Genomic DNA, 18,287 nt, shown 5'->3' with positions numbered 1-18,287 from the left:
CAACTACTCATGGAACCACTGAAAAGCTAAAACAAAGTTTCAGTGTCCATGGATTGCCACAGATGTTGGTGAGTGATATGCTACCTGCTTTACGAGTGCTGAGTTTGCTGATTTCATGTCTAAAAATGGGATAAAGCATGTGACTTCAGCCCCTTTCCATCCTTCATCGAACGGATTGGCTGAGAGAGCAGTTCGGACTTTTAAGGAGGGGATGAAGAGGATGCAAGGACTAAATGAGAGCTTGGAAGCACAAGTATCCAGATTCCTGTTTAGTTACAGAATCACTCCACACTCTACTACAGGCTTGTCCCCGGCTGAAATGCTGATACCGCGGAGGCCTAGGTCTGCCTTTGACCTCTTACTCCCAGACTGGAAGTCTAAGGTGGAAAAGAAACAGTGGAAACAAAAAGTTAATCATGACAAACACACCAAGCTCAGAAGTTTTTCACCTGGGAATCCAGTTTTTACAAGAAATTACGGATATGGTCCCAAATGGATCCCTGGAACAATTGAGAGCTGCACAGGTCCCCTGTCATGTACAGTTCTCATCAGAAATGGACAGGTCGTGAGGAGCCATGTTGACCAGATCAGGAAGAGAGAGCTAAGTGGCGTTCCTGATACAGATCCCAGTACACCTGAGGTTGTGAGCACCCCATCTCCTGTGATGCTGTAACAAGTGCAGTCCCCTGAGGTCCGGGCCTCTGACCCTCTAACCCCTGTGGAAGACTCCGAAAGTGACCCACTCTCACTCTCTGTATGTGCTGCATAACATTGTCAGTAAAAAGCCAAGAGAGATATTTTTGGAGTCCTGCGTCCTCCTTGATTTTTCCAGGGTCACAATGTTATAGTTAGCATCCCCCGCCAGGTGTTAGCAGCATGTTGTCTTTGACTGCCACACAGAAAAAATAATGTCTGAGTATGTATTTTTACTTTAAAATATAGGTTTTCAAGATAAAAACTTGTTATGACATTGCCAGTGGTTGTTTGTAGTTAGCACATTGCTTGCATCAGAGACCTGGGATTCCTGGGGTGAGACATACGCTGTCACCTTATCACTGTCAACTTACAGAGTTTTGCAGTTTTTGTCAGGGTCCAAGAGTCCTCTAACCTCAGTTCCATCTCAGGCTAGCATGCAAATACATTCATCTCACAGTTAAAGTTTTGTCAGTCTTTGTCAATCTCATGCCAAGTAAGCCTTAAAACATTGCATGCAACCTTGTAATCCTATCTCAGCTAGCTTGTTATAAATTGCATTGTCCATTAATATGCAATGTAGACTATATCATGTCGCCAAAAACATTTTATTCCATTACACACTCAACAGTACTCCACATTCAGACGCTTAACAAACAATATGGGCTGAAAATGCAAGCAGTATTTCAGCAAAACTAAGATTTTTTTTTTCCTTTTTTTTTGTTACTCATTTAATTATGTTAGTGTTCATACGTAACAACAAATAAAAATATGCATTATCATATTCCTGTAAAACCCTGTAATTCTTCGCCTTTTGGCATCTTCTTTGTTGGTTCCTTATCATCCAGCTTGTAAACAAATGCACGTGTTCCGGAGTTTAGGCCAGACAACAAAAATTTCTGGGTTCCGGTTCCCGACCAAGTGTCCCATTTAAGCCCCGTGTCAGGTTATTTTATTAGGCTTCTGTGTAAAACTAAAATAAAAAAAATAAAATAAAATAAAGGCACCATGCGACCGAGTGTGACCTTGTTGGCATTGGTCAAAAGTTAAGCAGGGCTTTTATTTTAATCTATGTTGCGCCTTATTTGTGATGTTCTCACGTAACTTTGGAAAATAACTTCATGGAATCACGCACCACCGACAGCACTAGCTGGAAAGAATGGACTTCCGCAAGGTGTGTGTGATTAGTCCTCGCAAACCACCAGCGAAAATAATCTGACTACAAGAGAAAACCTTTGCAGATGTAGTGAAAGAGGTGAAACAGTGCCATTGTGGATTTGCAAGTGCAGCAGGCAAGCATGATGGGGGATCCGTCATGGGGGGGATCCGTCAGGCAGCAAGCAGGCAGCAGGCAGCAAGCAGCGGTGGGTGTGATGGGTGTATTCGACTTCAGGTACCTAGCACTGCGATGTGAGGCGATGTGATGAGAGACCCCTCCCTCTGCTAGTAATAACGCTGCTCTGTCCGTTAAAAAGGTGGTAACTTATGCAAATATTGAATTAATTATATTTAAAAAGCAACCCATGCATTGCTTCCGAAAATAAAAAAAAGAATAAAATAAAATAAAATCCCTACCTACCCATCCTCCCCATGAATAAATAAAATAAAATAAATCCCCCCTACCCATCCTTAAAATGCTAAATAAAATAAAAAATAAAATAAAATAAATTCCCTGCTTATTCATGCCCTTAAATGACAAGGAACCAGAACCCAAGGTATTTTTTTGTTTGGCCTTATGACACTGGTGGAAGAGGGAATTCCACTCAAGAACTGTAGGAGCTGTTTCGCAAAAATGTAAGGTCTTTAATCCAGAAATGGATTGAATGACAAATTATTATTAACTTATTATTGCACTTTGAAGACGTATAGATGTATAGAAGAAAGATCTAATGGACTGAAGGCAAAAATAGGGCCAATGCAGTGCTTCCAATTAGCGATGATCATTTTTAATAGGTGCCTACCTTTTCTGGTTTGAGTTAATGTTGTTGTGTTTTGTGGTTGTGTTCTCTGTTTTGATGTGATTTTCGATTTGTTGTGGTGTTTTCTGATGTGTCATTGTGTTTTCTCTTTTGTTAATTTGATTTGCAATTTGTTGTGGTTTTTTGTTCTATGCATTGTGTTTTTTGATTTGTTGTTGTGTTTTCCTATTTGTTGTGATTTGTACTTCAGGGCAACTGTAGAATTCCTCTTTGAATGTAAAAAGTGAAATGAAACTGAGCATGGTCTGGCTGTGAGAGGCCAACAGGGTGAACTCCTGTGAGAGGGGTTTATGCATCAGTCCCACTGCAGCCTGCTGTTTGTGGATCCACAGAAAGTAAAGGGTCTCAGTTGCTTGGCTCTTCAGCATAGCCTCTCTCTTTCTGCTACCTTCATCCTTCTCTCTTCCCTCTGGGCTAATGGTTTTGACTTTCTCTGCTGCACACACACACACACACACACACACACACACACACACACACACACGTACGTTATCCTTCCTTGTTCCTTGCCCTCCTGACCTCTTCATCAATACAACAAAAGCAACACAGGTCATTGTTCTACAAAACAGTGCCAGCTGAAAGACTGATTTCACTCCCAGACATCTCTCATTCTCTTTACATCATTGCCTAGCAATGGTGTGTGTGTGTGTGTGAGTGTGTGTGTGTGAGACCTGATTCACCCGATGTGAGGCCAAACCATTCATGATCTTTGTGTGACATAGACCTGATTATCAATCTATTTGAATGTGATCTCAGATCACTGGCTTCCTAGTAGACCATTTTGTCAATGTTTGTTTATATAGAGTTGAACACCTCTGCATCATGTACATACAAGTTCAATGGCATGGAGCAAACACGACTAAAAGAACAAGTAACAGCTGAGATGTCATTATACCTCCCTGCTGCAACAACAAAAGAATGCAAAAGCTCTTCGGAAGGTTTAATTTCCCCCTCTGAAAATTCACTTTTTCTTCTATTTGGTAAATTAATGGTAATTTTGGTATTTAATTTTAAACATAGATTTTTAATAGTTTTCTGGCAGTAATTTCTGCAAAATGTTTTGCAAAATTGTTAATAGTTTACGTCCTAACCCTTATTTTTTCATTTTTCATTTCTTTTTCTTTTTTCTTGCTTTTTTTTTTTTTTTTAAGCTTTTTTAAATGTATTTGATTGTTTTTGTTTGGTAATTTTGTGGCAAATTTGGGGTTTAATTGTATGGTAATTTTATGGTAGTTTAAAAATTGCTCATGTTTTAGAGGGTTAACCCAACCAACCAGAAAGAGGAGACACAGTTTAGAGAGAAATAATGAGGACAGAAGCTGAGTGAGACAGAAAGAGAGAAAGAGAGAAAGTGATATAGTACGAGTGGATTGGAGTCAAGTGGAGAGCAGTGCAGGGCGATGTGCGCGGTTTCCGAGCAGAAAACAAAAGGTATTATGAGAAAGGTAACGCTTTGGGCTTTCAAACTGTGTAAAAATTATGTTTCAACTCCCAAAAATGCCCGAGATTCAGCGAGTTCAAAAACTGTGTGTTTCTCCCTCTCTCCCCAGATTCTGGGTTCCAGATATAATGGGAGTCTATGTGGGAGAGAGCTGACACTCCTGCTTCATTAAGTGTCACCGTTGAAAAAGTTGAAGATACTTTGCTTTTGTTTTTACATTTTTCAAAGCACAACTAGTTTTCCTACTAGTTTACCTGAATTTGTGCATGTGGAGTGAAAATTGTGGCCGGGGGAGTGAGTAAAAGACCAAAGTTTTACACGATTTTTCAGGGCTGCTGCACTCTGGCCGTGATGTCACTCACTCTAGCTGACACCATTAGTGTGTATTGCGTCCGGAATTCCGACGGAATTGCGGAAAAACGCAAAATTGGAGCGCTTTGAAAATTGACGCGCCGCTTTTTCTCCACAAGACGCACATTTTTCATATTTGGTGCATGGACGCCCTGGAGCCTTCGGAAGTTTTGGCCATTCATTTTGGATGGCTGAAATTTTCCCTAAAATTGGAATTTTGAGAATTCCGCGAGTCGGATTCCTTATAAAAGTAATAGCACACTATTCCCAATCGGGCCGCATATTTTCCCAATTCATTGTGTGGGTCTAAACCGAAAGCTGTAGGACAAGTTATGCGCCAAAAAAACAGGGTAAAGAAAGAAATAAAAAAGACGAATAACGTGAGTGTGCAAGCAGACAGCTTGCCCACTAAGAAGCAGACAGGTTGCCCACTAATAAATAAAGAAATAGTAGGAAGAATGTGAGTCTGCCAGCTTGCCCACTAAATATTTGTGGAAAAATCTTTTTTATGTTTCAAAAGGTGTGGCTGCATTAGACATTACAATCTTCCCTCTTGATTGATTAATTGATTGTATAGAAAATAAAATTATTAAACATGGAGGAGTGCAGATGGTGCATTTAGTAGTCTCACAGCCTGAGGGAAGAAGCTGCTCTGTAGTCTGGTGGTACGGCAGCGAATACTTCTGTATCTTTTGCCTGACGGCAGCAGGGTGAACAGGCTGTGGCTGGGGTGGGTGTTGTCTTTTAGGATCCTTTTGGCTCTGCGCAGGCACCTCACCTCCCCGATATCACTGATGCTTGGTAGATGGGAGCCAATGATGTTTTGGGCAGTTTTAATCACTCGTTGCAGAGTCTTCCTGTCCTGGGCCGTGCACATCCCATGCCAATTTGTGATGTTTCCAGTCAGGATGCTTTCAATCGCTCCTTTGTAGAAGCTGACAAAAACTTGGCGTGGGAATTTTGCTTTCTTAAGTTTCCTTAAGAAAGAGCGGTATGAAGGTTGGACATTCCCAGGGTGTACTTGCATATAATTGCTTGAACAGATGAACGTGGCACCTTCAGGCAGTGCAATTATGTTCGGACTCCTCTTTGCAGGGACGGTGGCGTGTGTTTCGCGACAGGTGCGTTTTAGTTAGGGATGGCTCAATACCACTTTTTCACATCTGATACCGATACCGATACTGCAGCCTTGAGGATCGGCCGATACCGATCCGATTCTTTTTGTCATTCTAAGAGTTGTTAATAATACGTGGATGTAATTTGCTTGATACTGACATCTAAAAACACCACATTCACTGTACAACAACTATTCTGGTCAACTGAAGTCATGTGTAACACTAAATAAAAGTGCAACTTGGTGCAAATTTTGCATTTGAGTTAGTTTTATCAACTCGGAGTAGTTTCACCTGGAGTTAAGCGCGTGCACAACAGCTATAAGACGAGTCACCATGGCAACGGGGAAGCGTCGGGCTGCGTTTTTCACCCCAATTGAATTGGAAATCTTAATGCATTCATACAGCGAATTTGAGGAAAAGGAGAGGGAGACGGCATGGGAGAACATGCTCGGGTCAATGCGTAAGTTTAAATGTAGTCCGTTGCAATCAATAATATTACAGGGGAAAACTGCATGAATTACTGTTGGCCTATTAATTTTTTCATTTAGGTGACGTGGAACGGTAACGCTAAAAAAAAGATAATTGTCTGGAAATGCTAAAACATCTATGCGTGGTCTTATGACCATCTCCCGACGAATATTTAATTTTCTGCGCAGTAACACTGCACCTTCATCCACGGGATCTTTGTCGAAAGGACATGCCATGTTCGTGAAAAAAAGACGCCACCTAACGACTAATGGACTTCAAATAAAGGCCTACTGACTGTTTTTTAATTATTATTTTTTAAATAACAGATGGCAGAGCTAATATGCCACGCCAAAACTCGCCTGCTGACTGAATGAATGAGGAAGTTAAATACCGTGTGTGGCTGAAAGAGGGCGGACACAGAGAGAAACTCGAGGTTTCATAAGAAAAACCTGGTCCCGACCAGGTTAGTTTCATGGAGTCTGTTACTGCGGTAACTGACGGAGAGCTTAAGTTACCTCCCTCTGTGAAACAGGCTAGAGATACCCCTCTTTCTCTGCTTTGAGTTACCTCCCTTTGTGAAACGGAAAACTCAGAGTTTCCCTCATTTCAGGGTTAACAGACTCAGAGTTTTCACTAAACGTGCTTTGGGAAACGAACCCAAGATTTGCTGCACCAAAACAAAAACGGTTTGCTTTTCTTTGCACTCACCTGTAAAAAGTCTCTGTACTCCTTTCCATGATGCTTCTTCAGATGCTTTATTAAGTCCGTTGTGTTAAAACGTCCAGTTTTGCTACCACCCCTTGAGACACTCATATAGTTAACGGAGGACATGACTACAGCTCTGCAGGCTTCTGCTCACGTGACGAAAACACAGGCACATGGCAACCATGGCGACAGCTCGTCTGTGTTACGGCATGTCGCACAAAGTAAAGTTGAGGATATATGAGATAGCTTGGGCTTATGGATCGGATCGGACGGGTTCTAATAAAAAAATCCGATACCCGATCCAGTCATTTTGGCCTGGATCGGACTCGATACCGATCCAGTGGATCGGATCGGACCATCCCTAGTTTTAGCGCAGCCGTATGCCTAACGTTTGATGTTACAATAACAATAATAATAAAAGTATACTGTTAATTTACCATACATCGGCGCTGTCACACTTTCTTTCTTTAATATTACAAATGCCAGAGAGTGTCAGCATGGCCTCAACTGAAGGAGATAAATTCAGCTATCACTTGTGTTTCTGTGCATTGTTGTTCAGCATAAGTGTAAGGTTTCCTTTTCTGGCCCACTTTGTCATCCATTCCATCAAGATAATATTAGGCTGGGCATTACTGAAGAAACAGGGCATCAGCATCCTAATTTCTGATATTTGCCCATCATCAGCCGACTCAGTGCAGTGGCAGGGGTGCCTCAGAAGGATTGTGGGTAATCAGGCCACTGCTGGGGGAGGACAGGCCACCTGAAGGAGAGGGAGGGCAGAGTAGTCAGCGAGGGAGAGGGGGGCAGAGGTCAGAGAAGCAGTTTTGTGACCAAAGAAATGGAAATGTTAATGGTAATTTAATGGTAATTTTCTTGTATTTTTTGCTTTTTTGTGTCTTACCATTTTCCAGGGGAACTTAACATTCTGACAAAAAAAAAAAAATCTGACTTTTTAAGATTAAAGTTGTAAACTTTGTGTATTTATTTATTTGGTCAAGGAACTACAGGGCTTCACTTTTCAAGGTTGGATCAGTCACACACTACAGGTGCTGCAGCTTTCTGTCATGGATGCAAAAGCTTGCCCTGTATCACACCTGAATTTGATGACCTCATCAAATTAATTGAATTATCCTTTGCAATTGTTGTACTCTGAAAGGTAATCCTATCCCAGGCCAATAGGTGGTGCTATGTAACAGATGTTATACAAATAGAGAAGAAAAAAACAGGAAATGCTGCTGGGTATAGAGCTGTCAGCTAGCATGGTATGGTCATTTGCACATTTAAACACACATTTAAAGTACATTACACATTTTTAACACTGTTGAAAAACAGCTGATGGGCATGTAGTTTCAGTTTGTGGGTCAGTTTTGTTGTTTGGTGTGTGTTCACATTCCCACAGAATGTGCCAAATTTGGGTTACAATGATGTCCGGATCAAATATTTAGCTCCAATACAGTTTGATAGGAGGCAACTTTTCATCTATCAAAAACATCAACAGTAAATGTCAGGTGGTTTAAAGGAGCCTTTGACTCGAACAGAAAGTGCTTCTTTTGTGTCGAAGAGGAAGATATAGTTCTCCATCAACAGCAGCCTCAAAAGACCAGAATGCAATGCTGCCTCAAGACATGCAGAAAGTTTTTTTTTTTTTTTTTTCCAGTGATCATGAGCTGGGTGTGCTAGTTTTTTGACTGAAAAGCAAGCTCACATCTCTCCTGTGTGGGTTGTTGAGAGGTATTGTAGGAAACACAGGAACTCATGAACTGAAGAAAGGCTGAGGGGAAATGGGAACACCAAAAAAGTAAATGACAATTATTAATCATAAACCACAAATCCATCATATCTGATTTGTTTGGGCAGAACAGTCAGGGTCGCTATACAGCTCAGGCCCCAACTTTATTGAAATTAACCTCAACGTCAAAATTCTAGGAGTATGGACGCTTGTGTAACCCTTCGAAACCTCAGCCTCTGCAAAATTCACTTGATTTCTGGAAGAGAAATGACCCAAAACTTAGGGTTAGGGTTAGCAACAACCAAGTAAAAAGTTAGAGTAGAGTTAGAGTAAAAGAGTGAAATAAACAGAAATTTAGAGAAGGGAAGAAAATGACCAGAAAATAACCAAAATCTAAAAAAACAAAACAAAAAACAAAACACATACAAAAAACCCATGAAAGTAATCAGAAAGTAATCAGAATAATTACCAAAGTAAACACAGGAAAATAACCAGAATTTGAAGAAATTAACTGAAATAAATTACAAGAAACTGACCATCCAACCTTCGTCTAGACTGAAGTGACACTTTAAAAAAGTTCAAAACTGAATGTGACAAAATTTATGGCCTTTTGTTGGAAAATGTGTTCATCTTTGGACCTACATTGATCCATTCATGATAAAACACAAGGGCAATCAAATACGTTTTTGCCTAAGGCCCTCAAATGTCTCGGGACAGCACTGATTTGGGGATAGAGTTTTACATTATACATTTTAATGCACTTATGCAGAATAATTGCTCTAGACCTCTATATCATCAGGTAAACAACTGTCAGTCAGGGCAAACACACAGATATAGTGTGACATGATGTCAGGCTGTTTAAATCAAAAAGACTATAACCTTTATAATACACCTTTACACACACTGTTCAATATTTAATTTATACTACTGTAATAGGGTTTCTTCTTAGGGAACATGTTACATTATAAATACACAATCAGAGGCCTCTTTATTAGTTCCACCTGCACAATCTAATACAATCCAATACAACTGTTCTGCCATAAAATTTACTTTTCTGATGTGTATAATTCTTAGGTTTTCTTTTTGTCACAGTAAGAGAGGTGTTCATTCAATTATACGTTTGGCATTGAGCTCATAGTTAGTGCTGTTGTTGTACTGGACTGCATTTCATTAAGTGTTATTAAGTGTTTCTAGTAGTATATCCCCTCATGTATATAAATAAGGAGGACAAAAAAATTAGAAACAGCTAAATTTATAATGTAGTCCAGTGCAATACCTCTGCAAACTACAACCTCAATAATAAACATAGAATTAAATTTAGAACATTCTCCACAATGTCAACAAAAACCGAACATTATAAACTTTCTTAAAAGGTAGAATTTATGGCAGAGCTGTTGCACTGAACATTGATTGTACCAGTGTACCTAGCAACATGGCCACTCAGTGGATATCACATGGTGGCAGTCTTCATTGAGCAGCTTATTTTCTGTGGCAAAAGCTCCACCTTGTGGATGGATCATAAAACACAACTTCCTCTTTTGCGCCCTTTGTTATAATAACACTTTAACTGTGGAATGCTGATTGCATTCTGAATTAATGTTAGTTAGAGTGATGGCTGTGAACGTGGGGACCAGGGACCCCTAGGGGTCTGTGAGGATCTTCCAGAGGGTCCTCAGCAAAAAGAGGAATAGTTTAATTTCACAGTAATTCAATTACCTAGGAATTGGTAGAATGTATGATATAAATTCAACATTTTCTTCTTTCTGGTTTAATGTCACCATGGCACACACCAAACCTTTGAGAGAATTCACTTTCAAAAGCATTAGGGAAAATGGCAAAAAAAAAAAAAAAAAAAAAAGTAACAGAACACATGAAAAAAAGTCAGTTTTTTTGTGTTTTGTTTTGTTTGTTTGTTTGTTTGTTTGTGTGTGTGTGTGTGTGTGTGTGTTTGCCTACCCTGATAGTGTAATTTACACTAAAAGTGTCTAAAAGTAAGGGGTGGTATTTGCTGCAGTGGAGCGCCAATGGGCGCCCAGTCTATTGTAAAGTCAACTGAAGAAGAAGAAGCTGCAGTGGAGGGAAACACGTTACATGACAAAGCTGACATTTTCCTTTTGTTTTCGGGTGCTAAGCGTTGATTTTCGGCAATGTTCTACTGGGGTTATTATTGTATAAGGTATTGCTAAAGCAAGCTAGCGTTTCCCTTTTGTTTTGGGGTGTGCAATTTTAGCCTTGAATTTTCAAATTCAGACAAAGAAGCTGATCATTTTGACAGCCAGTGTGTTTTGATTTCCATGTTTAATGTTACATGAACAATCAAAACGCAGTAACTGTGTGTTGTTAAAGATAAGGAGAGCTTAAAATACAGGTTGCTCAACTTGGACAGAAGTGTCCACCCCCCAAGTTGACGGGTCGATGTAACGTCAACGTCATTGATTGACGGGTCGACGTGAAAAAAACTGGCGTCATTAATGCCCTAATACATATATTGAGCGTGTTGTTCTCAGGTTTAGGTTATTGTCCTCTGCTGTTTAAATTGTTCATACTTCTGTTTAAATTGTTCATATCTCTATTTTTTTTTATATTCCTTGTTTATAGTGTTTATATTGCTTACTGCTATTTATCATACATACATAATATGTATGATAAATAGCTAATACACACACACACATATATGTATATGTGTACATGTGTGTATATATGTATATGTGTACGTGTGTGTGTGTGCGTGTGTGTATATATACACTACTCACAAAAAGTTAGGGATATTTGGCTTTCAGGTGAAATTTAAGGAAAATGTAAAAAGTGATATTATATCATGAAAGTAGGGCATTTAAGTAGAAGCATGCACTGGTGATTTCCTCATCTCAAACAATTTATTGAAACAAAAGCCAACAACAATGGTGGATATACCACAACAAAACATGTCAATGTCTCAATAACTTGTCATGTGCCCTTGAGCATCAATTACAGCTTGACAATGACGTCTCATGCTGTTCACAAGTGGACTTATTGTCTGCTGAGGCATGGCATCCCACTCTTCTTGAAGGGCGGCCCTCAGGACATTGATGTTCCGGGGTAGAGAGTTATGAGCCTCTACACGCCGACTCAGCTGATCCCATAGGTTTTCTATGGGATGCAGGTCTGGAGAAAGTGCAGGCCACTCCATCTGAGGTAACCCAGTCTCCAGCAGCCGTTCCCTAATGATGCGACCTCGATGAGCTGGAGCATTGTCGTCCATGAAGATGAAATTAGGCCTGTGTTGTTCATGCAGGGGCACAATGACTGGATTAATGATGTTATTCAGGTAGCATGGGCTTGTCACTGTACCATTCACAAAGTGTAGGGCAGTTCTGTACTGACTAGACACACCTGCCCACACAGTAACACCACCACCACCAAAGGCTCGTCTGGTGACAACAGTGGCTGATGCATAGCGCTCTCCTTGACGTCTCCAACATCGTTGGCGGCCATCATTTCTGCTCAACATGAATCGTCTTTCATCAGAGAACAGCACTGAGGCCCACTGGTCCCTCGTCCAGTGTAAATGCTCCCTGGCCCATGCAAGACGATGACACCTGTGCCTGGTGGTGTGGTCAGGTACCCTTGCAGGTCGTCTAGCACGCAGACCATGCTGATGTAAACGGTTTTGAATGGTCTGATGTGACACTTGGGTGCCTCTCACCTCCCTTAAATGTGCCTGGAGTTGAGTGGCATTCATCATCCGGTTCCGCAGGGCACTGTTCACAATGAAGCGGTCTTCAGTGTGGGATGTGGCCAAAGGACGTCCACTTCTATGCCTTTCTGTGACTCTTCCAGTCTCTCTGTATCTCTGTTGCAACCTGCTGATGACACTCTGTGACACTCTAAGCTCAGTGGCCACTTCCATCTGAGAACATCCTGTCTGAAGCCTTGCAATGGCGAGGTGCTGCTGATCAACTGTTAGGTGTCGTCTTGGTCTCATGATGTCAAAATGTGAACAGCATGATGAGGAGGACTGTTTAAATACCAATTCTAATTGAACCAGGAAATTTATTGGTCGATTCATGGATCAAACACCTGATGTAAATTTTGCCGTTAAACTCCTTGTTAGAGAACAGCAACTTGTGCAAAAAGTACTGAAACACTGAACAGTTGGACATGTGCATTCAAAAGTTTACAGTAGGTCACATTAAGTTCACCTGTAAAGGTTATGATGCATTTTAGGTTCATCCTGAAATTTCACCTGAAAGCCGAATATCCCTAACTTTTTGTGAGTAGTGTATATGTATATACATATCTATCTATCTATCTATCTATATATATATATATATATATATATATATATATATATATATATATACACTATATTACCAAAAGTATTCGCTCACCTGCCTTTACTCATACTATGAACTGAAGTGCCATCCCATTCCTAACCCATAGAGTTCAATATGATGTCGGTCCACCTTTTGCAGCTATTACAGCTTCAACTCTTCTGGGAAGACTGTCCACAAGGTTGAGGAGAGTGTTTATAGGAATTTTTGACCATTCTTCCAAAAGCGCATTGGTGAGGTCACACACTGATGTTGGTCGAGAAGGCCTGGCTCTCAGTCTCCGCTCTAATTCATCCCAAAGGTGTTCTATCGGGTTCAGGTCAGGACTCTGTGCAGGCCAGTCAAGTTCATCCACACCAGACTCTGTCATCCATGTCTTTATGGACCTTGCTTTGTGCACTGGTGCACAGTCATGTTGGAAGAGGAAGGGGCCCGCTCCAAACTGTTCCCACAAGGTTGGGAGCATGGAATTGTCCAAAATGTTTTGGTATCCTGAAGCATTCAAAGTTCCTTTCACTGGAACTAAGGGGCCAAGCCCAGCTCCTGAAAAACAACCCCACACCATAATTCCTCCTCCACCAAATTTCACAGTCGGCACAATGCAGTCTGAAATGTACCGTTCTCCTGGCAACCTCCAAACCCAGACTCGTCCATCAGATTGCCAGATGGAAAAGTGTGATTCATCACTCCAGAGAACGCGTCTCCACTGCTCTAGAGGCCAGTGGCGGCGTGCTTTACACCATTGCATCCGACGCTTTGCATTGCACTTGGTGATGTGTGGCTTGGCTGCAGCTGCTCGCCCATGGAAACCCATTCCATGAAGCTCTCTGCATACTGTACTTGGGCTAATCTGAAGGTCACATGAAGTTTGTAGCTCTGTAGCAATTGACTGTGCAGAAAGTCGGCGACCTCTTTGCACTATGCGCTTCAGCATCCGCTGACCCCTCTCCGTCACTTTACGTGGCCTACCACTTCGTGGCTGAGTTGCTGTTGTTCCCAAACGCTTCCATTTTGTTATAATAGAGCTGACAGTTGACTGTGGAATATTTAGGAGCGAGGAAATTTCACGACTGGATTTGTTGTACAGGTGGCATCCTATGACAGTTCCACGCTGGAATTCACTGAGCTCCTGAGAGCTGCCCATTCTTTCACAAATGTCTTGTTTCACAGTCTGCATGCCTGAGTGCTTGATTTTATACACCTGTGGCCAGGCCAAGTGATTAGGACACCTGATTCTGATCATTTGAATGGGTGAGCGAATACTTTTGGTAATATAGTGTATATTCATGATCATTGAAATTATGTGTGTAAAGGTCACATCTGTTATGCTGGATCAGATTTCTTGTGTTTAAGTGCTTGTGAAAGGCTAATTATACAATACTTAATATATGCATGCAAACTCATGTATGATTACAGGCACACATACATACACACACAGACACGGTTGGGTGTATGACTCAGACCAAGCATCTACAAACATTTGAATTTAATAAATGTGTTGGGTTCTGCCTTATTTCCACAAAGCATTTCTTTTTTTCTTCTGGTTTGTCTTCACCTTCAGACCTTCCTCCTTCCTCTGGCTGGTTCAAAGTCTGGATAAAAACATTTTAAAGCACTTTGTAACCCAATTTATCTAAATAAAACATAAAGGTAATTTGGCATTATTTTTGTTATCTGTTTTCTATTGTTTTCTGCCTCGTAGGCTGGGGAGAAGCATTACCACCCTACATGTGCCCGCTGTGCCCGCTGCGAGCAAATGTTCGGAGAAGGAGAGGAAATGTATCTCCAAGGTAAAAACAGCCCAATCTCTTTCATAATATTTCTACAGGTTGTTTAAAATAACAGAGAATGTTTCATTCAAAGTCAAGTCCTGTAAAGACATAAAATGAAGTACTTTCTTTAGGCCTAAATATAGCATCAGTAGTTAAAAATGAATTTATTACTTTGTGACTTCTATCCATCTTTCCATTTTAGAGAGGAGACAATCCTTAAAAAGTGAAGTATTTTATATTCAGAGACCTTATAAAGACAATGGCTTTAACTGTAATTCAAAATATGCTTTTCATTTAAGTCAAATAGTATTTTATAAGAGCAGGTGTCAGTTGTTTTCAAATAGTGGATATCTCTATAGACCACATTCACATGTCAGCCATTTTACTCTGATGTCATGCTCAGGGTGGGAGGCTCAAATTCTCTAATCATGTTGTACTGCTGTGTCGCAGATTGTGTCCGTTTAATTAGCTTGAAACAAGAAACAAATTGTGCCAATGGAACAAGCAAATTTTTATTTGTTCATTTGTGTCACAAGTAAAAATTTGCTTGTTCCATTGGCAAAATTTGTTTCTTGTTTCAAGCTAATTTTCACTTGTTTCAAGTAAATTTTCACTTGAAACAAGTGAAAATTGTCTAAAGACAAGTAATTTCTGAGCTGATCATGTCTTATTTTAAGTGTAATGAGATATTTTGACTAGAAATAAGACATTTTTACTTGAAATAAGACAAATAATCTTGGTAAGATTTTGACTTTTTGCAGTGTACAGGTAAAATCACAGCAGGTGGCAGCCATTTTGAAAAATGGTACAAATCCATGGGACAAATCTGCGATGGCCCTATAGCCAAAAATTATCCTTAGGGCATGCTCTAACAGTGTGCCAAATTTCATGCTTGTATCGTAAAGTGCATGATTCCATCGAAATATTGCGAGTAGCCGCTGGACTAACTGAAATCAGAGATGTTTGATCTCACAGCACACAGCCAACAGCATTAAATGGCACGCCCACTACAGCTCTCTGCTGCTCCTGTCTGTCACTCAACAGAGGAGACAGAGAGAAGAGAGAAAAACTTCACACTCCATATACAGCAGTAGTGTTGGCCGACCAGGAGAGGTTGGCACCCTTTCAATACAGGTCCCATTTTTGCAGAGGGGACTGATCTATGCAACATTTCCTCCTGAAGTCCAGTATTAACTCCTTGGTCTTTGTGGTGTTCAGTGTCAGGTTATTCACTGATCACCACTCTGACGGTCTCTGCATGTTGACTCCTTGTCTCCAGTGATGTGCCCAATGATGGTTGTGTCATCAGTAGGACTGAACGATTAATTGCATTTGCGATAATATCGCGATATGATAAAACGCGAATTCCTAACCGCATCTTGCGCGATTATAAGTTGGTCACGAGGGTGTCACGGGGTGACACTTTCAAACATTTCGCTCAGTGATCCCTGTCTTGAGGTATTTGGCTTGCCGGGCGCACTGGTGCTCGGCATTTTGGCCAGACAATTGTCATATATGGTTTTCTGGTATTTTTTTAAGTGCTGGAACAAGTTCGTAGTGTTACCCCGTGAAGTAGCAACGGTAGCACGGCATGTTCTGCACAACACCTGCCACTGCACAACATCTTTTTTGAAACCAAAATAATTCCACACCACTGACGTGCTGTTCCTCTTCGAGACTAAAGTCTCACTTGTGTCAGTTTCTGACTGCTCCGTTGAGCCAGAGGCCATTGCGCAACAGCTGGGATCTCCATGAGGAAAAGCATGTCTGTATCACAACAGACAACGCATCAAATATGGTGCTGGCTGCACAGCATAGCTGCGAACACTCCCGTTTTTCCCAGGTTTCTCCCGTATTTTAGACTCATCTCCTGCCGCCCTCCCATTTTGTCTTTTCTCCCGGGAATCTCCTGTAATTTACATGCCCCAATTTTGTTTGTTAATAACAATGAGAAACGCACAATAACAAAGGTTTTATTTTGAAAGCTGAGACCGGAAGCCGCCGCAGCTCCGTTAGTTTATCAGAAGTTGAAACACACGACGAAATGTTTAACTGTAAATAAAAGTGCACATTTTCCAGCCTGTGTCAGACAATACCGAGTTTACTGGCTAATTATTTAAAACCTCGATGTGTTGTAAATCTTAACCCGCTCAGCAGGAGCTAATATCCCCGCACATCTTTTGCTGCTCCCCACCACAAAAATCTATTTATTTATTTATTTATTTATTTAAAGAGGACAATGCACATTGATTGACATTACTGTAAATGCGCCAGTGTTAGCCAGAGGCTAGTTTACAACCGCAGTCCTCCGGCATGATGTTAAGCCATTAAAAATATATAAAAACGGGACACAAGGGTCATAATACATAAAAACAAGGACGCAGGAGACATAAAATTTACAGTAAGAATACAACATATCCATGTAGGAAACAGAGACCGGCAGACAATGACACTAAAAGAGAGACATCAATCATGCAATTAAATAAAATTGGCCAAGATGAACTGTCAAGGATGGATAAATGAGATGGAGATGCAGCAATGCAAAGACCAGAGCAGGGTTTCTTGCTGGAGTTGTGCTAAGATGGATTAAGAAGCACAACGAAACCAAAGATATACAGTGTATAAAGTGCTACAGTGCTCATGGAAAGTGCTGCAGTGCTCATAAAAATTGTTGAGGTTAAGGGTTAGCTGTCAGAGGTGGGTAAATGGTATGGAGGTGCAACAATGCAATGACCAGAACACGATTTCTTGTTGGGAGTTGTGCTAAAGATGAATTGAGAAGAGGTAACATTTTTAAAGTGCTGCAGTGCTAAGGTGAATTGAGAAGAGGTAATACATTAAAGTGCTGTAGTGCTCCATATAGTTTACCCATGTCACTGCGCATGTCTGTGAGGGAACATGTGCAGCGACATGGGGAGCCATGTACATTCAGTCAACAATGATTACAGGTCTGGTTGGACTTGAGCCAGTCTTTTAACTGCCTTTTAAAAATAAGAATGGTAGAGCAGTCTCTTATGGAGGTTGGCAGGCCGTTCCAAATTTTGCTGCCTCTGACTGATAGAGCAGACTGTGAGAAGGAGGTGCGCCTAAATGGAATTGCACAGTCTCCTCTTGTAGTTACTCTAGTGTTGGAGCCGCTGGTGGATTTACGTTCAAGAAACTGACTCAGGGGTGGAGGTGCAAGTCCGTTCAAAATCTTGTACACACAACATGCAAGTTTAAAGGTGATAAGACTGTCAAAACTCAGTAGGTTATGGCGTGTAAGGATGTCACAGTGATGATAAGAGAATGATTTTTTGTCAAAAACTTTCAGGGTTTTTTTATAGAGAGATTCAACAGGTTTAAGTATGGTTTTTCCCGTCAAAGACCAAATTGTGAAGCAGTACTCAATATGTGAGAATATCATAGAGTGCATGAATATTTTTGCTGCTTCTTCAGTTAATGAGGATCTTATTTGTCTGAAATTGCTCAGATTGAAGTTAACTGTTTTGATTACTTTTTTCACGTGCTTTTTGTAGGATAGGGTAGGATCTAAAGTGACTCCGAGGTACTTAAACTCTGTCACCAAGCTGAGTTCCTCCCCTCTCAGAAATACATTGGAATTTTGCAAAATAACAGGTCTTTTAGAAAAAGCCATACAAACCGTTTTTTGCTTATTTAAATACAGACATGAGGCAGTGAGCCATTCTTGAACATTGGACATGACAGATGTTAATGTCTT

General features: G+C 40.7%; 1 protein-coding gene across 2 annotated transcripts in view; it reads left to right on the top strand.

The window, feature by feature from the left end:
* ablim2 (actin binding LIM protein family, member 2) overlaps nt 1–18,287 on the top strand; it is a 235,904-nt gene that overhangs the window by 132,917 nt on the left and 84,700 nt on the right. For both annotated transcript variants that reach the window (XM_030075915.1, XM_030075916.1), the window contains exon 7: nt 14,497–14,584. In XM_030075915.1, coding sequence (XP_029931775.1) covers nt 14,497–14,584 — 88 coding nt within the window. The remainder of the gene's footprint in view (nt 1–14,496; nt 14,585–18,287) is intronic.

This window comes from Myripristis murdjan, chromosome 18 (assembly GCF_902150065.1).
Source record: "Myripristis murdjan chromosome 18, fMyrMur1.1, whole genome shotgun sequence".
Lineage (NCBI taxonomy): Eukaryota > Metazoa > Chordata > Actinopteri > Holocentriformes > Holocentridae > Myripristis > Myripristis murdjan.
Note: the sequence above shows the minus strand (reverse complement) of the source record. Positions and strands in the feature narration are given on the sequence as shown.